This window comes from Phlebotomus papatasi, chromosome 1 (genome assembly GCF_024763615.1).
Source record: "Phlebotomus papatasi isolate M1 chromosome 1, Ppap_2.1, whole genome shotgun sequence".
In the NCBI taxonomy this organism is placed as follows: Eukaryota; Metazoa; Arthropoda; class Insecta; order Diptera; family Psychodidae; genus Phlebotomus; species Phlebotomus papatasi.
Window position 1 is genome coordinate 33951007 of NC_077222.1, and position 23731 is coordinate 33974737.

The 23731-nt window shown below is 34.6% G+C and overlaps 2 protein-coding genes across 2 annotated transcripts; one reads left to right on the top strand and one right to left on the bottom strand.

Moving 5' to 3' along the window:
• The first annotated feature begins 12308 nt into the window (after positions 1 to 12308).
• On the top strand, positions 12309 to 23623 carry LOC129805258 (uncharacterized). The gene is made up of 6 exons (XM_055853456.1): positions 12309 to 13038; positions 16009 to 16988; positions 17088 to 17591; positions 17660 to 17881; positions 20006 to 20287; positions 20351 to 23623. The coding sequence occupies exons 1-6, from the start codon at positions 12309 to 12311 to the stop codon at positions 20660 to 20662; spliced, it is 3030 nt and encodes a 1009-aa protein (XP_055709431.1). The 3' UTR covers positions 20663 to 23623.
• On the bottom strand, positions 22484 to 23685 carry LOC129798869 (ribonuclease H2 subunit B). Its single transcript, XM_055842328.1, has 2 exons — positions 23122 to 23685; positions 22484 to 23063 (listed from the first exon to the last, which is right to left on the bottom strand). Exons 1-2 carry the CDS (start codon positions 23584 to 23586, stop codon positions 22569 to 22571), a joined length of 960 nt encoding a protein of 319 aa, XP_055698303.1. The 5' UTR covers positions 23587 to 23685; the 3' UTR covers positions 22484 to 22568.
• Positions 23686 to 23731: the final 46 nt, after the last annotated feature.

Sequence of the window (23731 nt, forward strand, 5' to 3'; positions counted from 1 at the left end):
CCAATAATGTCTGTGACACGATTTTCCTTCAAAGCATCGATATAGTCTTTAGTGCCTTTAATGAGACAGTCTTGATTTTGTATTTTTTCTTTTTTTTGTAATATAAAATTGCTGAAACTCGAAATATTTTTTTCTGTCGAACATATTTGGGAAAGAAACCGGCATCTTGCACATGAATTTTTAATTCAGTCTTACTAATGTACGACCTAGTCTACAATTGTTAACGCAGGCATCGGTCCAACCAACCCGACCCTCAAAGTTTATTCCTTAATGTGCTGAGTTATTCACTGGTAAAAATAAGAGGATCAAATTGATCCAAATTTAATCCCTTTGCAAAGGATGGATCAAACGTCAAACGTAACATATACATTTATCATAATAGAACATGTTAATTTGATCCATCTTTTGCAAAAGGGTCAAATTTGGATCAATTGATCCTTTTATTTTCACCAGTGTTCGTCATATTGCTTTGTACTGCATGGTAAGGTTCCGAAAGTCAAAATCCCGCAAAGGCCAAAATCACGAACTCCAAAATTCCTAATTTTTTGCAATAAACGTTTACGAACTGTTTCAAGGGAATACCTAAAATTCGAAATGGAAGAACAGCCAAACTTGGAAAATTAGATATATGGATTTACACTTTATTCCGGTCGATTTTCGAATAGATTTGGTTTGGCTTTGTAGTGGCCTTGTCTCTTTTAGAAAGATTATTATTACTGAGTCACGCCTGAAAGCCTTTCCGTATTGTATTGTAATAATTATTTTCATTTTATTTTCGACATTTTTTGACCTCAACAATATCTTATGCAGGCTTCAGACCTAAAGCTTAGCCATATGGCTTAACTTCTCTAAATTCTTACCATAGTTAATATTTTTCGGATAATTTTTATTTAAGACAGGACGTTAAGAGTAAATACTCATTTATACTCTGAAAAGCCAAAAAAAAACTTATAATTTAGGATATTAGGACCTTCGGGAACTGAGCTGATACTGTAATCTGAAAACCGCTTTAGCATTAATTACCACATCCAGAGTAGACATTATGGAAAAGTACTTCGCTGGTTGTGTAAGTCGTTATTTTATCCCCTCTTACCCTTGATACAGATCTGAAAACTACAGGCTCATTATGACCAAAACTCCATTACAAACAAAAACTTCCAACTGTTTGAAAATAAGTAAATATCCTTAATACAAAATTTATCAATATCAGTTATTTTCTAACGTCCGTCTTTGCTAATTAAAAACGCCATAATGTTCAAGGGTCCTGATAGCTTGTGCTCCATACACAATCCAAAAATGTTCCTTACACAAAGATTAGAGGATATACGGCTGCAAGGGTTCACCAACTCATCTCTTCCGATAGTAAAGCGTACACACCTAAAAACATTCAATGCCAGCCATAACAAATTCTTTAGATAAATAAATTTAAATAAAGTACTTTAGAACTTCAAAATTAAGGTATTTAAATTTGTATTTTATAATGCACTAGGGTCGGAGAAACGTCTGTTCGATAGGGAACCCCTATTGACACTTTTGTCAAAATGTTGAAAATTATTTAATGTATCTAGTAAAATATAAGTAATATAACGTTTTTTCTGTAATATAAACAGAGATGTTCAAATTTCATATCCCAAATGGTACAGAGTAGGATGTCAATAGGTGCTGACACGAGTTCTTAAAGTGTCAATAGACGTTCCTTTCACCCTACTAAAATATAAAAATAATTTTAAAAAAAAGAATTTCTTAGGGGTGCCATTGAATGGAGCATGGCACTAAATAGGTCATCTACCCTACGAAATCAATCTCCTCATGTGCATTAGAAACCTGACGTAGTGGGTCCTCTACCACGTTAATACAACATGCAAATGCGCTTTATGTCGAAAGTGATTTACGATTAATCGGTCAAAAGTTATGATAACTCCTCTTGTTAAATCACAAAGACTTTTAAACCAATGATCTTTGTGTAATTTAAAAAATTACGTCGTTATTGCGAAATATCAAACAAGAAACAAAGAACATGCTGATAGTTATTTGACGCTTGAAATTTTAAAAATTTAAGATTATTGGAAACATTAAAAAAGAGAAAAGATAGGCTTTTAGTAACAAATAAATGCTTTACACTTCATTATTTCTTATCGCTTTTTTAGCCTTCATTCTAAGCAGTGGATTTCTTTTTCTTTTCATTATTTTAATAAATATTTATGTTTTTACTAATAAGAATGTATTAATATAAATAAAAAATAATTAGCTAGGTTTCGAGCTTAATTTCATTCGTGCGTAACTAGAATAATTAAATAAGTGCAATGAGTTTAAAGATTTTAATACAGTAATTGTATTAATCCTAGGGCTAATCCAAAACTTCTCCAAAGTATCCATCTCTAACTAATTAAATTAGGGTAAACACCCCATGGAGGAATGAGTCATTCCCAAAAATGAAAATTCTGCATTAAAAATCACAAGCTATGATTAGAACGGGTCCCGGTCAAAATCCCGAAAGCCAAAATCCCGAATTCCTAAAAGTGTCATAGCTACTCCCACGATTGCACCCGCGCTTTCTGGCGCAAAGGAAAATCTTCTGTGTCTTGGAAAATTGTTCTAAACATTTTCCCTCATATAATTTCATTCCTTTCAAGATTTTGAACATTCGGGATTTTGGCCTTTTCGGGATTTTGGCGTTCGGGATTTTGGCTTTCGGGATTTTGGCTTTAAGAATTTTGACTGCCACAGATTAGAACACCTTTAACACCAGAAGAATTTCAATGTCCTAAAAGAAATTCCAATGCGGTACCCTTACATCATAGAGCGAGCACTCTACCATTTTACCCGATGTAGAGCCCTACTAGGGCTATTACAGAGACCTAATTAAAATAATTCTGACAATATTTAAGTCTAGTGGACAATTTGACAATTTCAAAAAATCAAAATTGATAATAGACAAATTGAAAGGAAATAGTATCTCTAAATTTAAAAAAAAATGTAAAAATGAAAATTAAGACATCGTGAGTTCAATTTCAATTTCAATCACCATTATGTGATTTTTACTAACCGAATGTGTTTATACAAGAAAAGCAAATTAATCTCAAAATGTTTATTTAAAAAAAAAAAAAGAAGAAAATAATGATTATGAAATTAAAACAAACAACTTGCCTTACTTTTTTCATGCCAAATTAGTATACAATATGTAGTGAAATTATAAACAAATCAGTTTTTAGGTTAGGATTATTAACAAAAATAAGACAAATGAGTGAAAATCACTTTCTGTGTCATCATAGAACTTCTATCGTAAAATATGTTTCCACCATAAAGAGATTTTCTGACATTTGCCAATCTCTTTAAAGCTCACCTCTCATCAAACATGAAAGTTATTTAGCTCAACAATCTACTAGTTAAAGAATTTATGGTTGCACTTAGTTAGACTAATCAATTTAATTGCATATTGACGAAGTGTACATTTTTTTTCTCTCTATACCTTTGATCTGACAATGAAAAGAGGCCCCATGAGCAAACACGACAAACGAATGATTTATAGGTGAAAAATATATTTGATTAATTCTCTCCTTAAAGCCAATCTCAGCATTTCTTTTACACCGAAGCTCGCAGCACTTTTTTGGACCTTGGAAAATTGTATATATATAGACTTATAGCTTTTGCGTTGTCCAATAAAGAGAGGCAGAGAGAAAGGCTTTCACCTCCATGTGTGAGAGGTGTGGCCCAGCTTTTAGATTGCAATTAAAAGGAAATTCCTGACTCACAGTGTGTAGTGTACACATTGAATATGCTGTTCTTTTATCTCACCTGCCGCAATGGATATCGCTATAAACGAAAGGGCTCCTAAAAAGCCACTCACATAAACATTTCGCGCCAAAGAAGAAAAAAACTTGAGAATTGAAAGTTTTGCCCTGAAGGAACAACGTGAGTGACACACACCACATGATACAAATCCCCATCTTTTGGACTTCCAACTACTTCTTTTTTGGCAAACAAATAAAACAACAAGATAAAAATAATCCCAAACACGAAAAATAAATAAAACCATTTCACTTTCTTTCGTGCGAGATTTTTTTTTCGGACTTTAACATTCATTCGCATAATTGCCACATAATTCCACTCCTTCCTCCTCTTCTCTCTCCCTCACATTCTGTACCAAAGAGTCTCGTGAGATGAAATATTAAAACTTTTTTTTTTCTTCAACTATAACTCTGAATAATCACTATGCGATTCCCACAAGAGTTATTTGCATTTATTGTATCATTTGTTAAATAGATAATTATGCATTTATAATTGTTTTCTCCTCACTGAATCATATCTTTTTTTTCTTCTTTCTTTGGAACCCGCGCGATGCCAATTACTATTTTCCACGCTTTTGGCGATGCCAGTAAATGGATGAGAAAGACGAGCACATTTTTGAGTAGAATAGAAGACTCAGACAGGGTTATTCAGACTATGTTGCGTCGCGGTTTTTTGCGAGCAATTGAATTTTTCTCAAAATCTTAATCTTTAAGAAAACAAAAAATATATAAATTTTACAAATGCATTCTCCATTTGAAGTCAAAGAAGGTATTGAATCAAAGCAGAAAGTTTAATCCTTTTTGACCAATGTTGGTTTTCCCTCAAATAATTTTAAATTCTTTGAAGACTAAACTGTTATAAAATTATAGAGTAAAGTAAAATCTGGAAGCTAAATCGACTACGATTTTTTTGGTGAAACATTCAGGAACTTGAAGAGTTTCATTCATTTCGTGGTCAATTCCTTATTTCGCTAGGTCCTCAACTATTTTTTAAAAAACATTTTTGAAAGATGGAAAACTTCCAGAGAAATACAAAAAATAGTTTATTTTAAGTAGGTATCGGTCATCCCTAGATAGGGGAAAGGCTCATCATTTTGTCCAGTTTTTTTTTTTGGACACTTTGAGGATAAAATTGGACACTAAAAATAAATTGATTAAAATGATGGACTTTTATTCCAATATTTGTTGAATAATGAATTATATCTAAATATTTGTTCTTTTTGGAAGATTTTAACACTAAATACGTTAAGTTTTGAATATGATTTGAATTGAAATTACTTTGTTGAAAATTCAGTGTGAGCAATTGCTTACGAGAAATATGACAGAACTTTGTGTTTACTTCAGTCTTATTTAGCTGTGGTGAAGTACTAACAATGTTTCTTCGCTGTTTTTGAGTGATATTATTGAATATTCATTGATTATTGTGTTGATTCACGTTACTGATGATTTGTACATTTGACCTGAAGTGAGATTTGTCTTGTGAATTAGATTTTTCTTGTGAAAAATGGGAAATTTTCTAAGACATTCACCAGTGAGGTGATAGTCCTTATTTTGGACAGGTGTTTTTCTCACGAAATTTCGTGAGGTTTTAGCCTTTGTGATGACTAGGTTGGACAAATGCCTGGAGAAACAAAGGAGCATCATCTCTACGAAAGAGATGTAGCGAGAAAAGCCTTGAAAGGCTCCCGGAAAGGCCAGAAAATGAGCGAATCCGCACGTACTTGGTGTACTGAAGTCAACTCACTTTAATGAATGATATGGAAAGTTTCCGGGCTTCTTGTGACATTATACGTTTCCCTTACATGAACAGGAAGTGGACTTGGTAAGATTGGTTCATGAAATGAAGAATAATGGGCATCCTTTTGAGACGGATTAGCTGTCCATATTTACAGCCAAGTTGTCCAAATTAATAACCAAGTTGTCCAAAATAAGAGTCAAATTCACCTCTACATATCAATTCATTTTTAAACGTATTAAAACTGATTTTAGTAAAAATAAGACGATAAATAGCTTGCCAAGTTTCTAAACAACCCTTCTGAAAAGATAGTAACAAAAAAGTCAATTAGTATTGAAAATATCGCACTTTAAACTTGGAACATCGATACTTATAAGCAGACTGGACAAAATTATGAGCCTTTACCCTAATAGCAGATAGTAAGAGACTTGCAAAAAAAATATCGTAAATTCCTTCAACCTTCTACTTTGCTATTTGGTACAAATATAGGAAAAAAAATAACTTTAAGTAATCAGGAAAAATTATTTTCTTTATGGGACACCGGCGTTCCAATCGTCCTTAAAGGGTTAAGAAGGCATTTTATAAAGAAATTGTTCCTAGTATGTAGAGGCCTTTAAGGCCCAAATAGATTTAGCCATAAAATTTAATTGTAAAAGATCAGGTAAAACAAGTTTATTCAAAAAACTCTCTAATGGAATTATTCCAAATGAAAAATGAAAAAGGAAAATATTTCTACGGAACATTTTTTAGCACATAACTGGTCTTCTGTGCAACTGCTTTTGGTTCCATTGGTCCCTGTCTCGACTATTTTCCTGAGTCCTCATGTTCCAAAACTACCAAATAGTCATGACAGGAACCAACACAAATAAAAGTCGATTACGCAGAAACATGAGAACAGCCACTAAAAAAAAAATATTTTCAAGAGAGATATTTTTATCTTTTTAATTTTTCATTGCAAAAATGAAAAAAATAGGTGTGGTTATGTAAGAATCATGCCTAAAACTTTCACTCAGTTTAGGCTGATCCTTACCATAAAATTTAACAGATTAAATATTCTGGAAGATCAGCCTGACTCTGGCCTTTACACTGAAGCTCAGCCAAGACACATACCAAAAATACAAGTTATCAACGCTAATTCTTAATCATTTTAATTCTGATTTATATTCCCAACTTTTTATTCACGAAATTTTAAGAGTTACGACGAAAACGTGGTGAAAGACATTGATTATGAAAAATTGAAAGAATTTTTAAAACAACAATGAATTTTCTAATGTGTTTTACTAAAACCTCTGTGTATGTAGTAAATAATTCAAGAAATCTACTTTCATAGCAATATATACTGGAAAACATTTTGAAAATCAACTTGGATAATCTTCTTCAGAAGTCATTGAAATAATCAAATTCATGATTTTTATGATCTGTGCAAAATTATTTTCGCTACAAAGGATAATGTCTTAATTAATGCACAAAAGTATTAAATTGAATGGCCGCTTAAATTATTTTTTACTGCCTATTTTATTTTTATTGAACATAGTGTATTACTCAAAGAAACAGATTTTAGATGATTTTGCAAATTCAGTCATATTATTGCTTACTTCACATACATATTCAACTCTTGCTTAGAAACACACAAATTATTTTGTTTGCAAATGCAATGCTAAGCCCTGTTGATATTTTTTTCCCATTTCAACATCTTCTCAAGCAAATTGGATGATCTCATAAATAATTTAAAAGTTTAAATATGAGGAAATGTCAAAAAAAAAGATTGCTGAAATTAGCCACAGAGGAAATAGGCAAAAAAAATCAACAAAATATAAATTTTATAATAATTTAAAATTCATCTTTTGTCATCTCATCATCATACAACATTTCTATACTCCCCACAGCATAAATGCAAAGCGATATGAAAAGTACAAATGAATATTTTCCTTATCTGAATTTATAATAAATTTCCTTTCTTCATCACCACGATCATCGATATGAAAATTTCACTATATGGACATATATTAAATTGGTATGGCAAAAGTGAATTTCCAATCCTGTCACTAACCTCTAATATAAAGAGAAAGACACACGTTGGAGCAAAAAGAAAAGATATGTATAGCATATAAACATCATAGTGTAGAGATACTCTACGGCAAAAGTGATGATCGTGAGTTAATGCTTTGGGTACATTGCTCCATCTCTTTTCCATCTGACTTCATTTTAATAATTTTTCATTCATCATTGACCCTGATGAATGGACAAGTAAATATACAAGACAACTCTCAGTTGAGTGCGTACATAAATGGATGAGGTGAAATTTGACTTTCATCTTTTCGATTATTGTCGTTTGTTGCTCCACCAATAAATCCAGTTTTTGATCATTCCCCTCCTCACCTCTATGTAGAGCTAGATTTTTTTCTACCCATAAGTAAATCTCCCGCCAATTTACAAGATCTTCAAGAGTAAGCACCTTTCTTGCAAGACGAGCAAAATCAAGTGGAAATTCGCAATCATTTTATTCCCACACGGATTTTTGTTTCATTGCAATATCATTATCTTTTTCTACCCATTCAGACAACAATCCATTTTAAACTTGAAAGACCACAGAGACTCAATCGACAGAAAAATTATCCATTTGCCTTCCAAAAACAAGAAATAAAAAACAAAGCACCTCAGCTTTACAGAATGCTCGAACTCACGAAATCAAGCAATTTACAATTAATAAAAAATTATACAATAAAAGTTTAATTGCCGAGACTTTACAGCTTTGCTATAGTCGTGTGTGCAAATCCAAGACCTTTCAATTAAATTCAATTTTGATCAAATCGATTGAGAAATAAGCCCTTTGCAGTGGTTTCATTTTTAATTAAAAAAAAATCTAAATGGAGAATTTTTCGATCATTGTGTAAAGTTCCCTCGAGTCGACCGGTTCCTCGACAATATTTGAATGTTTTAATGGTGAATTTCTATAAAAATGTCGCTGATTCGTATTTATTTATGGAATAATTAATCTACTAATGTTACATCATACGCCAAATATTAGTGCAAATATAAATAAATTGAACAAATAACTTTACCGGTCGATTTGAGGAACCGGTCGACTTGAGGGCACTTTGCCTTATATCGCACAACAAAGATTTTAATGAAGTATTCAGGAAGGGAATTTGGAGTTTTTCTGATTGCGGTATTTCCAATTTATACTGAAGAGATTTCACAATTTTAGATTTTCCAAACTCTTGTTTATGGTATAACTGAAATTTTTAAAGGTTTCTCTAAAAATATTTTCAGATAATGATAATTTTACGATAATTAAGCACAAAAATAATTTTCTTGAATTATTAATTATAATTTATTAAAAAATGTTTCTGAATTAATTTACGCAATCAATGTGGCACTTTTACGTGCATTAATGGCATTTTCTAAGAATAAGAGTAACATATAGAACAAAACAATAGGATCGAAGGAACACCTCCTCGACAGGGAACCGCCATTGACACTTCTACCAAAATGTTGAAATTTTACTAATGTATCCAATAAAATCTAAGTAATATAACGTTTTTTTCATTAATCTGCGTATTTCGATAAGTATGAGTGTTCGAATTTCGTATTCCAAATGCTACAGAGTAGGGTGTCAATAAGTCCTGACACGAATTCTTAAAGTGTCAATAGATGTTCCTTTCACCCTATGTTTTCCACAGAATTCTCAAGTTTTTTTCTCAATAGAATTACGACATTACTTATGACCTGTCCACACTAATGGCCTCTTCACAGAAATTTGCATTAATAAATTAAGAATATTGATATGTTACGATAGCATATCAAAATTTTTCGATTCTTCGAAATCATTTTGTGACGAAAATTACGACAAAGCCATAGGATTTATAAAGTCGTTAAGAATAACTGATTGGAGTGTTTTGAATATTTTTTTAACTTAGCTTGTAAGTCCAACAGCATATTATAATTGGTTTCAGTTAGAACGAGTGAACACCTAATCCTCAATAATCATCCGAGATAGGAAAAAATTCCAGTCTCCACTCGGATTTAAACTGAGGACTTTTCGACCCCATCGCCCCCATAGCTCAGTGGTACACAAAAGGTGCCTAAATAGCGAAAGGTCCTCAGTCAAGAAAATATGTTCAGAAAATTAGTTTTCCATATCTCAGTACTTGGCTGATATTGGCGATATTGACGAAATATTTGATCTGACTAAACAAAAAGACATATCCAAAAATTAAAAAAAAAAATAATTGCAATACACGCCTGCTCCTCTCACGAGCGCTACTTCAACCCATTTTCTCATATGGAGCTGAGCTCTTTTTTTTTAGCAGATGGTGAGACAATGCATCGTTTGACAGTAGCCTTTAATAACTGTGTAAGGTATATCTGCGCTCTAGGCCCCCGTGATCACATTAGTCCGCATAGGGACGTTTTTGTTGGATGCGACCTACCATCCTTCCTTCAGATGCGTGCCCTTATTTTTCTTAATCGTCTCGTCTCTGCTGGAACTCCGGAATACTTGGCCTCTCTTTTGACGAGGGGGGGTTCGGCCAGGGTTCAGGGATTCATTGTGCCTAAAGCAGAGCGGGAAACCTTTTACCGCACTCTTTTTGTTAAAGGAGTAGCTTTGTACAACGCACTTCCCCGTGAGGCTCGTGACTCTCGCTTGGGAATTCAAAGGCATTTCCAGGCTGGGTTTCTCTAATATTTTTGCTTTTTTCATCATTTTTTCCTCAAATTTAGTATTGACGCATTTTTTTCCTCACGTTCTTTTTTTTTCTTTTCTTTTTGCCTGCCACGTAATTGTAAGAGGATTGTAACCTATTTCGTGGTTTTTCAATAAACTTAAACTTAAACAATAGTTTTGATAAAGTAAAAAACATGGTTTTTGACGATTTTAGAGAGCTTTATGAGGTAAAGAAAGATATAGAGGGAGGATAATAGATAGGATACAAAATTTACAACCAATAAAAAGATCTGCCATCGTTTCATCCCGTAGGTTGGAATCAACTTTAAGATGGCGGAGGTCGTATGGGCAGTGGGGTGATCAATAATCTATCCTTTAAAAATTCAAAACCATAGAATCGGATTGGAAATTTCAAGGCTTTACATTACTCCAACACAAATTTGACAAAATAGGCAGAGAAATAGTCCTCGGGATTGGCATTCCGGATTTTGGCTTTTCGGACTTTTAAATGATTCGAAATTTTGACTTTTCGTGATTTTAATTTTTCGGGATTTTAATTCATTCGGAATTTCGCCCAAATCGGAATTTTAAATTTTCGGGATTTTGGCTGTTAAGGATTTTTAACCCATTCGGAATTTTCGCTTTCTTGATTGTTGGATTCTGGATTTCGGCCGTTTCGGAATTTTAGCATTCGGGATTTTGGCTTTTTGGTTTTTAAGGAATTTGGTCTTTTCGGGATTTTGACCGAGACCCATCTAAATGGGTTTAACTCTAATTTTGACAAAACCAAACTAGCAAATCTTTCGGTCTAAGGCTAATCTTGAAAGAAAACGTTCACCTGACCTACCTCTAAAATCTGAAAAATTAACGAAGTCGTTGGAGGGGTTTTCAAGAAAAAAAAAAACCGGTTTTAAAGAGGATGAAGAAAGATGACAGGAAAAAATACAGTGCTGTATTTCGGCCGTATGTTGAAGTCAAAGTGATTCGGTCTAATCCTTTGTTCTTCAATTTTACTTTATTTTGGGAACGTTTCGATTAGCATTAAAGTGTTTGGGAAAACTAACGTGAGGGAAAAGACACAAAGTGCACTACTTTTTATTCTCCCAGGAAGCTCTGACAAGTCACCTCTCATCACTAGATGAAGACTGATGAGTCATCACCAGATGAATCTTCATCTGGTGATGAGAGGTGACTTGTCGAAGCTTCCTGTGAGAATAAAAAGTAGTGCATTTTATATATTTTCCCTGACGTTAGTTCTCTCAAGTACTTTGATGCCCTAAAGAAGATCCCATCCAAGATCGAAACGTTGCCAAAATAAAGTCGAATTGAAGAACATAGGATTATACCGAATTTCCCACATTGACATCAGGAAAACTCTGAAAATGTTGACTTATGCAAGGATGACCTCTGAGGGGTCAACGAAAACCGAAAATCAATATCTCTTACCACTTGGCCTCTAGGCTAAAACAAAACAGACGATAAAACGCACAAATATCGTGATGCTTTCTTTCGTAAAACATAAAAAATTCCAAAATATTGTTAAAATCTGATCTTTAAAAATTAGGTTTCATAAAGTATACAATTCCAAAGATTAATATATATTGCTCTCTCTATAGAGTTCGAGCAATAAAAGACAATGAGATATAATTTCAAGTTTTAAAATGCGCGTCCGGATACAAAACGCACCGCGCAGACTGTAGCAAAAAAAAAAGATCTCAAGTTGACAAAAGCATCAAAATTGATGAAAGTTGCCGGCAGCTGTTAAAACTTTTTCTTTCATTCAAATTGTATGTTTTTTTTGGCATTGCCATCCACCTGAAATACCAAAAAAAAAAGACTAACATATGCCATATGAGAGTGAATGAGAAGAAATTCGCTGAGAAATCGAGAGTAAAAATTTCCGAAATATCAAGCCTCTCTCGAAGATACCAAATTTCACTAATAGCATCATCTTAATGACTGTTTTTGCTCATAGAAACTAGATTTGTAGTTAACCATATTATGATTTTTTTGTATTTAACTAATAAATACCTGAAAAAAAGTAAAGTTATGCTTTCTATTTTCTTCCTCAGATTCGATAGATTGTGGCACAGAAAGACGTTCAAAATCAATCAAGATGGGAAATTCCAATAGTTTAGCTCACTATACTCCGGACATTGAGGAAAAATGGCATCACTCCCTGCCACAACCTTCCTACCAGCAGCAAATTAAAGTACTCCCAGATCTCACAGAAACCTCCCGTCTGCGACCAACAAATAACGGTGTCATCCTCCATTCTGGAGGAACCCTAACCGGCCGAAGGGAATCTATCGGAGCCATAGGCAGTGGAGTCCATCGGTCCCGTAGCATTTCCTCCCCAACGCATCACCATGAGATGAAATACAAACCCGGAGCCCTTCAGAGGCATCATACACAACTCGAAATGGTGCCAAGTGGAAGAAACTATGCCGCCCAGGAGATGAATTACAAGCGTTTTGGTTCAGAACCCGATTTACGCTTCTCCGAAGAGGAACTTCTCAATCAGAATCGCAATATTCAGGCAAAATTTCCCAAAGGACGCAAGAAAAAAGCACCCCCAAATGTCCCTAATCGACCTGGATATGAATACGATCCAAGTCGTTTTGGATGGAAACCCAGGCAGGAGATTGAGCAGATGCCAATCCCAACGCCTCAGCTGCAGCATCAGCAGCAACCACGAAAACTGAGACTCTTCAAAACAAAAGCAGAGTCCAGCAAAAAGAATGGAAATCCACCGAAGCTGGCAACTGAAGCTTCGGATATGCACTTTAGGAAACCCTTTATGGACAGGAGAAACAAGTACTTAAGGGACAGTCGACCGGCTCAAGGTAAGCAAACATTGATTAATTTCAATAAATAGGGTAAGTGTGCCAAATTCCGGCCAGCTTGCAATTTCGGCCACCGTTTTGTTCCTTGAATTTCCATAAATTTTTAATTTTTACATACTCTTAGAGATTATACAATGCAAAAGAATAACAAAAAAATGTATAGCTTTCACAAACGAGAAGACGTGAAAAAGTCATTTGAAGAATTCCCGAAGGTCAAGGAACTATGAGAACGAAGGTGGCCGAAATAGGGCACCACAGTTATGTCTACATTTTTACAAGGGATTACTCAAGATCGAAAATTTGTGTCCATATTCCGTTTACTCCATGTGATTCCAATAATATTCTAATGATTCCAAATGTGTGATTCTCTTAATAATTCAATTCGGTATTCCGTGATTCTTAATTATTCCATTCTGTGATTCTGTTTATCCCAGAATTCTTCGAATTTATCTAATTGCAGATTTTGGATAATACGACCGATTTCGTTTGTTTTTGGAGCAAATTAAATTTTTGTTTCTGTCACAATTCGTCGCTTCAAATGAAAAGATTGAAGATTGATCTACCTACAATGTTGAGCTATATTCATATATTTTACTGCAATTAGTAATATCTCCAATTTTTGAATGTTGATAGGGCCCCTGCCCCAAAGGTACCCCCATGAACCGTTTTTTTTTAAATGTTTTGTATTTATGGGCTTAATTTTATCCAGTCGGCCTTCTTTAGTACTACATATTTCAAAATTAGAATTTCTATTCAATTCTGAAACTAAACAATTAAAATTAAACATAAAAAGAATAAAAAACATGAAAGTATAAAACTTAAAATAATTATAAAACACTAAGATTTATTTTAGATTTTTGATTTAGGTCATTTTCACACAAGACGCATTTTCGGTTTTGAAATGTTTCTTGTTAATTTTTTTTCTTTCAATTCAATATATTTCTCCTCAAGTTTTTCCAAGTTTTTCAAAAAACACAAAATCATTTAATTTAGATTAAAAATTAGTAGGAAATAAAAATCGCTAAAATATACAAAAAGCGCAACATCTAATTTTAAAGATCTTCAAAATAGGATTTTTTTTTAGAGAACCTGGAAGAAGTTTTTAGGAAATATGTAGGTATAAAGATTTTCACATTAGGCCTCAAAATAATCAAAATGGGATTAGATTTAAAATTTTTGAAAAAAAATATTTGAGACTCTAATTAACATCATTTTTCAGTCCGTTTTTGATCAAAATTTCCCGCGATTTTCTTCAAGGAAAAGCCTTCTTGGTGGCTTTAGGAAACTTTAAGCTTACGAAATACGCCGAAAAATTGAATTTAAATTAAATTCTTGATCTTAAACACGTAAAAAATTAATTTTGCTTTATCAGAATTTCCATGTGAATTTTTTTGTATTTTCATTTTTAAAATAATTTGATATCATCAAGAAACGACGTGAATTTTAATCAGAAATCTTATCGAAATCTTCTTATGAAAGTTAAAAAAAAACGGAAGGTGCTTTTAATTTCATTGCCTTAAAACAAAAAAGTTAACATTTATTTTTAGAAATCAATTAAATCTGATTATGTGCTGTCGGAACCGTTTAAAATAATAAAAATCGGATTACAATTTAATTTATTCTGATTTTTCAAGCATATAAAGTTTATAAAGTCCAAAAGTATCCGTTTTGGTGTCTAAGAATATCGTTTTGATCCTTAGTTTCAAAAAATAATTTCCAGTAAGGTACTCAGATCTATGAAAATGCTTTTGTACCCTCTGTCTAAATTCGACAAAATCGTATAAATTGGCACAGTGATTTCCTCGAAAAAAAAAATAGATCGTAAGTGGATTTCTCTTTTCCTTTTATTGATTTTTAAATAAGCTCAAATTCACAATAATTCGGCTTATATTTTTCAAATTTTTTGAGAAAACTCATGTTCTTTGCGTTCAAAAAACGATTTCTGCGTAGGGGATAGTTCTCTAATTTGGGTGCCCTATTGCTAAAATCCTTGTTGCACCCTTGACTCTAAATAGAGCCTCTTATCAATCCTAAAGAATTTGCAACTCAACTGTGTAAAATACTGAACATAGGATAAAATGTAGTGCCTCATCGTTAACGATTTTATTCTTGGTATCCCGGGGGTCCGCCTTAACCGCATTTGCTAACTTGGGTCTTTTATCTTGCATCTTCCACAGGCGAAATCATATTTCTCTTCAAATGAGACATATTTCACAATTGTTGTTTTAGTTAAAGTTATTAAAAAGAAAATGATAGGAATCTGTAATGTATTTACTTTGGCTTATCATTGTTTATCGCGGAGTTTTAGGAAAGGATGATTCTGTGATTCCATTTGATTTTAGTTATTCCATTTCCGTTTTAATTTGATTCCAGTGATTCTTGAATGAATATTATTTCAGATTCTATCAGAATCTTATGAGTGATTCCTTGGATTCTGTGGATTCTGACGGTAAAATGTGTCGGTATTCCAAACTTGAATAACCCCTTGCATTTTTATTCATTTTAAAATGTATTAAGAACGATTTTAGAGTAAATAAAGACGGTAAACTCTTTACAAGTTTCCAAGCAACACTCTTTCAGAAGAAAGAATTTTAAAAAAATCAATTTGTATTTAAAATATTACATTTCAAACTTGTGACTTTGGCGCTTGCATGCAACTATGCCGAAATTTGGCACACTTACCCTAGACAATTTCACTTTTCTATTATAACTATATTTTAAAAGTCATAAGGTCTCCATTATAAAATAAAATTTACCAGTCAAATCCTAAATAGAAAATTTATAAAGTAAAATTTCTATTAGAAACCGAAACCTTACCAATCAAGATTTAAATTTTCAATCTCTTGCATATTCATTCTGATGATTTTCGCATCATTAATTAAACGATATACCACTCTGACTCTTAATAAAGAAATTCAATCCCACACTCTCCCAAATTAGATATTTCAAGCAAATCAATTTCACTTGCAGATGACATCAATTTGAGACAGCCCGATTTTCAAGCATCATCAGCCAAGTCCAAAATCCAATTGCTCCCAATGCCTCAGTACAGGAGAGAAAAATCCTTCGATTTGAGCCTCCTGCTGAGCCGAAAGAAGGAAGAGAGTAAGCAAGGACCACCACCAAATACCTTCAGAAAGCTCTCTGATGGCAAGGAGTTTGATCTGAAGACCACTTCCAAAGCAAAAGCTGCCCCATCATCACCTCTGACCAAGTCAAAAGCCCGAAGAGCATCGCAACCGCCTCAGGTCGTAGGCAATGACTTCCAGAAGGAATTGCAAGAAGCCACAAGGAGACGCTCAATGGCAGTTAAGCTGCAAACAAGTGAGAAATCCCTCAAGACGACTGATGTGAAATCTCCGGCCAAAGAAAATCAAGGGAACCATATGCCCCAGAAGAAGATGTCTCCAGGAATTATGGAACAGAAAATTGTGGCAAAACCAAAGGAGCAAATCACAATAAAAGTCCCTGCACCTGAAACCCCAATTCCCAAGCCACCAACTCAACCAAATCCCCCTCCAGCTCAGCCCCAAACCGAAAAAGTCGCCCCCAAGACGTTCTACTTCGGCATGGGTGACCCTCAGAGTTCAAAACTCCCCGATATGAACCTGGAAAAAGTCGAAAATGAAGCCATTGACATCTTTGCCGAAAGTATCCTCAATCTGAAGCGTCGACCACGTCTAACTGACTCCTCAGAATCTGCAATGTCTTCAGATGCTGAAGAAAATATGCTGCAAGATCTAGCCAAAGGAGATGATGAAACAGACGGAATTTCCCTACAATTGCGTCCAACACTGCCCAAAAAACAATTTGAAATCCCAAGATTTAGTCCAGCAGCCGCCTGGAGAATGCTAACTCCAGCCAATGATCCAACAGAAAGGGAATTCAATCCGTGGAAAATTGAAAAGCCCGACAACTTTAGTTTAAGTGATCGTCCTCCAGACACTTCAGTAAGTCACCCCCTTACACTTCTAAAACCTCATATTCATGTAGAACTTCTTCTTAAACAAAAACTTTCTATCTCCCCACAAAAAAAAATCTCTTTCTAGTCCCGCAATGAGGAGAGAATTGAGCGAATCTATCGTGAACCAATTCCAGGCTTGCCAGACAACAAGAGTGGTGACAGTGGAATCTCTGGTGATGCCGGACTCCTCGAACTAACCGACACATCACCCATTAACGTCAACAGTGCCACTAATGAGGAACAAAAATTAGGACCATTTCTCTCACCTTGGACCCCTCAGCAGGACCTAGGTGAAGAGAGCAGTTCAGATGGAGATGAACTGAAAGAAAAAGCCCAAAAGGATGATATAGGGCAGAAACATGCTTTCAGTCTCTCCCTGCCACGCGAAAGTAGCATCTACAGTGACAAAGTCGACAAGCAATCCTTCAACAGTCTCCAGAGACTGAGAAGAACTGTCTCTGGTGCCTTCAATGGCAACAGTGATCCTGGACAAATGGACATATCACCCTATCGCAACGACAATTGGTTCCTAAGTCGTTCAGCACCAAATTCAATTGAAAAGAATCCCTTACCTTCAATTTCTGATCAGGTAAAACTTCTAAGCACTAAATTAAAAACCAATAAAAACTAAATTGTCTCCGGATATTTTTTTTTCAGGAGGATATTGAGAAAGATATTCCACCCCCTATGAATATTGTTCCATCAATGCAACCTCCATCATTCAGTTACTTAGCTGGTGGAAAGCACTTTATGTACTTACCTCATCGAACTGTGGCCAAAAGTGACTCAGTCAGCGAGAAGACTCCACCGGTGAAACGAGAAGAGGAAACTTCATCAAATCACAGAGAGAATCTGCAAGATTCTCCTGCATCGTGGACTGTAAGTAAAGAAAAGTACAAAAAGAAGAAAGTATTTAAACGGATTCGGTTACTTCGAATTCTCAGTAGTTTAATTTAATACTGTAGAGCGTGGGACCTATCCCACAGTTGTTAACCCAGCCTTCTGTATAAGAAATGTCGAAAAAAGGCTAGAATACTACATAATAGCCAAAAATTGTTCAGAGGATCAGTTAACATCGCTTTGCCATTTAAGATAGGTTCCGCTTCGACATCAGTAAATCATAAGTACCTTACGTAACCGATTTTTCATGTCTAAAAATACTCAACCGTTTCAAACCGAAATTTAAGCATCTATTAAGTAACTTAGGCTATCAGCGAATCAATATATTTGGCGTTATTCTGGTACTTCTTGGAGGAAAATCTTTAACCAAAGACCTTTCTTTCAGGTTTTTTTTTTATAATTCTTTTAATTTTCTATTTTTTTATTTTTTAAACGCTCTCTAAACTCGTGTGTAAAAAAACACACAGCGCTAGTAAAAACCATACCTAGAATCGTTTGCAAAACACACACAGCACAAGCATAAAACGCTATCCATAATCGCGTTTTAAACACGCACAGCAAGATCATAAAATGGTTAAGAATGCGCTTAAAATCACGCACAGCTCAATCAGAAAACGGTAAATGCGCTTGAAATCACGCGAAGTTCAATCGTAAACAATTTTAAGCTTAATCTTGACCGTTGACCGTTGAATTGAGGTGACAGCACCTCAATGTTTTGTTACGTTTTCTGTAAATGAATTTTCAAGTGACCAACTCTAGGGTAAAATTTTGGTGATTTTTAGTGAAATTTTATATGTGAGCCACCTAGCGGTAATTTTCCAAACTTGGTATGTTCTTAAATTTGTAGTATAACTCAATAGCTTTCCAACAAGCCCTCATTGATTAATTTCTGATCACTAGAACATGAATGCGAAGCGAATATGTGAGTTGGTATATTTTAATTTCTGAACATTTTGAACTCACGAATTTTTGTTTTTTTTTTTCAAAATCTATTTCTTATCCGATCTCAATGAGATTTTGCAGAAACATTGTCCACTAAATGAGCAATGTTCCTCTAAAATATTGAGAAGAAATTCTCAATAGTCTTCCGCAGAGAAATTTATTCCTGGCGAATTTGTGAATTTTTCGTGATTTTTCACTACATAGATTGCCGTTGAGCCGCCTCTAAACGGCGTCCAATCTTATTCTTGTCTAAGAAGCATTTTATTGTCTCATCATATAGAACAATTTTCAGGCCGGGGCAAAAAGAAATTTAAAAAAAAAGAATTTTTGAAACACCCTAGTGAAGACCTAGGTCCAGTATATTCGAGAGTAAAATCAATTTTTCCATAATCAAGTAGCATAAAAAAACTGTAACTATTGAGAAAGCGTACTGCACGCTGAAAGCTTTCTTATGCAAGAGAGAAGTTTTTCCCCTAAGTTGATATAAACTTCCACTGGCGTTTTCGGAAGGAACACTAGCTTCCTATCTTTAGACAATCAGTTAGAATCGGTTTTGTCTCGTCTGCAGATAAGAAACATTTCCAATAAATCCAATTCGCTCAAATTAGATGAGCATCATGAACTCAATGGTTATTTTACATTCGCCCTTGAAAAACCGCTTAAAGGAATAATTCAAGGTTACTGAAGTATATGGACGAATGCTTCGCATAGTTCACATAGTTTGCATCGTTTGCATAGACAACCTGTGTACAACATATAGGCTCTAGTAAATTCATTACCAGTCAAAGGACCTTTTTGACCTTTCATTTAATCAGTTGATCAATTCGTGAATTATAGCAACAAAAGCATATATCCGAAGCTAAGATCTAACTAAAGTTCCTATTCCTCTAGCTCAAAAAAGACACAAAGGATGCAGTTTGTAGAAAAAAATTCTACTTATCCTTCCCGTAGCATGTCTCTTAAGAATGTTATGAATGTTTAGAAGACGCTTTTTCACATATTTCTAAAGGAACCTGGACCTAGTCATAATTTAGTGTACATACACAATCGTTTTGTCCGTTTTTTCCCACTGCCAATTACCTATTTCAATTGAGCAATTAGTCTCCATAGATAAATTTCTATCACTTAGGCGCAAATCAAATCATTTTATTTTTATTTCAGCCACCAGTAAAGACTAGCAAGTCTAAGAATCATCGCTTCACCTTCCAAAGCACAGTGCGTCAAATTGAACGACGTCGACTGGCTGAAAAGCTCTCCAAGGAAGCTGAACAGAAGGAAGCTCAGCGTCTCAGTGAACTAGAAGCCATGCGAAGAGTTGAAGAGGAGTTTCAGAAGAAGCGCGCCAGAGAGAAGGCATCAATTCGGCAGCAATTGAGGATGTTCTCTCTGGAAGAGAATAGCCCAAATTGCACGAGTTTGCCACCTGAATGGCAAGTCAACACCGTGAGTATTGGAAAACTTTTCACATTTTCTGTGATAGCCAACATTGAGAAATTTTCCATACAGGCCAGAGCTGATCCAGATGGAGCAGTTTCGAGTCCTACACCCAGCCCCACGGCTGTAGAAGATTCCCTAGAGAATTACGAAAGGAAGCGAGATGCTAGGAAGCTTAGCGATGACATGAGCATCTTCATGCCACCACCAATGTCCAGAAAGCCCCTCCATACGGAAATTCTGAACGAGATGCGTCTGTCCAGTCGTCGATACTTTGACTACAAGCCCGAAAATTCATCATACAATGGCAGGTCAAATCATCTGCCCCAGATTGTGGGACACATTCCCGCCAGGAGAGACGTGGATGAAGCAATGCGCTTTTGAATCCACAGAGAAGCATTTATAACATCATTTTCTAGTCAGTGTTTTTCACTTCCTCCTTGACCTGAATCACGTCCCTTCCTGGACATGAACTTTACTGTTTTTTTTTTTTTAATTTTTTTGGATGATGGGATCATTTTATCTTTTTCTTTCTATCTGTTTATTAAACTAGTTTAAATATAGCCTTCAGAAGACGTCGGAGATAGAAGTTACCTGACTTTTTAGAAAAACTCTCCTTTTGTAAAATGGGGTAGTCAGTAAATAAAAGAAAAATGCACATAATTTAATTATTATAAAATTATACAAAGTTTACTAACAAGTTGAACTCCAATGTGCAATTTGTAAAGAGCCTAATTTGTATAGTCATCAAACTAAGACACAATTTAGAAAAATAAGAGAAATCTTTGTAAAAAATTTTAAGAAAAAAAATTGACTACCCCTCCAAAATTCTTCAGGGTTTCCCACGGATGGCCTTACTTTAATCTTTATATCTCTAGACGAGAGTAATGGACATTTTGAGTAAACTCCGCCCAAAAACTTTAGGTCACGCCCCTTTTTTTCTTTTTCATTATTATTTTTTTTTTATTTTCAGTACAAAAACGAACAGAATTCTTTTGTATTTTATAAATAAAAAAATCAGCGTATGAGCTTTATGTTAAAAATCCAAAACCTGTCTAATAATGGAGTCGTGGCATAAACAAAACATATTTCAGGACTATTTCTGCTCTAAAAATCTGAAATCTGTTATTCAGACATTTTCTTTCGGTTTAATATTAAAAAAAATAAATAAAATAATAATAAAAAGATTATGAACGGAGCCAAGATTTGATTCTAAGAACATTTTCTCGAATCTTAGGGCCTTGACAGACTCGAGGATTAGCCCAGAGACGGCTTAGTGTAATTATATTAGAAATAATGGTTAAACTACATTTCAATCATTTTCCACTAAGTCGTCTCTCGGCTTAAGTCGTTAGTGTGTCTAGGACATTAGTCTAACTGTTACTGCGTTTCCTAACGGCCAAATTCTCTAAAACTTATTACAAATCGAACAATGCTGTTTACGGTGCAGTAAAACATTTTTAAAAAAATAAAATATTTCTTTGAAAATACTTAAATATTTCCAATATTCAATTACAAAATGGTTTATAGTAAATTCTTTTGTTTTTGAAAAAATAAAATGTCCTCTAATTCCTAAAAAATTTGTGGTCCATTCTAGAATGTAAGGTTATGTAGAATCTAACCTTAAAAAAGGAAAAAAAACATTCCCTAAAAAAACTTCCCAAACGCAATGAAAAATACGTTTTTTCCTACACAAATAAAAAATCTTTCTTCGAAAATTAAAACAAAGTTCAGAAGCATTTTAAACTGATGAGTTCTGTAAAGTTTTTGAGGTTAATTTTTTTAAACATTGTAAATTTAAAGAGCTTCTGGGCCAGTAATCTTTTTATTTTGTTGATGTCATTGATAAAAAAAAACCTCTGTCATGCTACGTTTTCTAGCACAAAAACGTCTTAATTTTTTTAGGTTATGTTTAACATAACCTAAAATTTGTGAAAGTAATCTTATTGGTCAAACAAAAAATATATATATAGCAATAATCCAAAAATTAAACATGTCAAGCAATTTTCATCATGCTACAAGGATATATTGGCTACTCATTTATGAAACTCTTAGCCACACCCTGAAATGGGCGTGGCCTAAAATCTCTTTAGCAGAGTTTACTCAGTAAGTCCAATACAATCTCCCTGCGAAATAAAGAGTAAAACAAGTCCCGACTGTCCGTAGATAAACCAATATTTCTTTTAAATAATAATTTTATCGTTATTTGAGATACTAACATTTGTTTATTTCATGAAAAGAAAAAAGTGTTTAAAGGCGATAAAACGTTACACAAAATAAAATGTTTAGTTTATTTCTTCTTGAAAAATGACATTATACTCTTGGTGCCAGTTGCTGCTTTGGCCAGGGCCTTTTCCTTGGTCGTCAGTTTCACTTCCGGTGCCTTCTCCTTCACCAGATCCGTCTCAGCGAAGGCATTTTCGTCATTTTCCTTCTTCACCTTCTTCCCAGTGGTGTCCTGGAGAGTCTTTGATGACTTCCTCTTAACACTTGCTGCGACTTTATCCTCTATTCCCAATTTCTTCTTCAGCAGCCCACTCAAGTCTTCAGAGATGTAGTCAGAGACAATTGAAAAGGCATAAGTCAGGTAATTCATAGCATCTTCAGTCTCATTGATGGCATCTGGAGATATGAAAGTGGCAGACATTGCTCCCTGACCAACAAAAATCTTCTTGTCCCGGAGGACTTTTGTGACTCTTTGGCACTTTTGGGTCAACCAATCGAGCGTTTTTTCTTCATTGTACTTGAATCCCTTGACAATTCCATTCCCCTTGAGATCTGAGATCTAAAAATTATTTTGAAATTATTCCTTGGAAGGTTCAGAAGCTCCTGAAATTTCTTACTCTATCCATTTGCTTCTCCGTGACGATTTTCTGCAACCGAAAGATATCCGGAAAGTCCTGATCAACGAGAAAACTGTCCAGGGGAGATGCCATCTCACTGCAGGACTCCACAAGGTAGGGAAGAATCAGGAAAAGAGGGTCAATCTGAGTGGTTAAGTAAACATTCCCATCCGCCTGGATGGATTCGTCAATGAACCAGGAACGATGTGGCTGACAGAACTGCAGCAATTCCGTGATACTCTTCCCATCTCCAGAAACAATATAATTCGATGCCTTGAGCGTTGAGGGATTCTTCAGGGAAATCACATCCAACTGACCGGCTGTCTCAACTCCTTCCCTAACCTCAAATAATTCCTTATCGAGGAAGCAGACCCGCGTCTCTCCCTTTAGCCTCGTAAACACCTCACAGCTCTCAGCACTGTCTTTCTTTCCACCTTTGCCCTTTCCTCCTCTTGTTTTCGACATCTTCACTAAATAATCACACCTTTATTACCACACAAAACCAAAGATTTTTTGTTTACGGACGCCGTTGTCACCTTTTGGGCGCGCAAACTCTGACATTTCAAAATTTCCCACAAAAATTCAAATCCTCGCAAAAAACGCGCATTCA

Excerpts from the sequence above, each read along its gene's own strand:
- LOC129805258 (XM_055853456.1), top strand. The coding sequence starts at position 12,309 with ATGGGAAATTCCAATAGTTTAGCTCACTATACTCCGGACATTGAGGAA. Across the intron at positions 17,882-20,005 it reads ATTCTCCTGCATCGTGGACT|CCACCAGTAAAGACTAGCAA; the intron begins GTAAGTAAAGAA and ends TTTTTATTTCAG. Across the intron at positions 20,288-20,350 it reads CTGAATGGCAAGTCAACACC|GCCAGAGCTGATCCAGATGG; the intron begins GTGAGTATTGGA and ends TTTTCCATACAG.
- LOC129798869 (XM_055842328.1), bottom strand. The coding sequence starts at position 23,586 with ATGTCGAAAACAAGAGGAGGAAAGGGCAAAGGTGGAAAGAAAGACAGT. Across the intron at positions 23,064-23,121 it reads CGGAGAAGCAAATGGATAGA|ATCTCAGATCTCAAGGGGAA; the intron begins GTAAGAAATTTC and ends AATAATTTTTAG.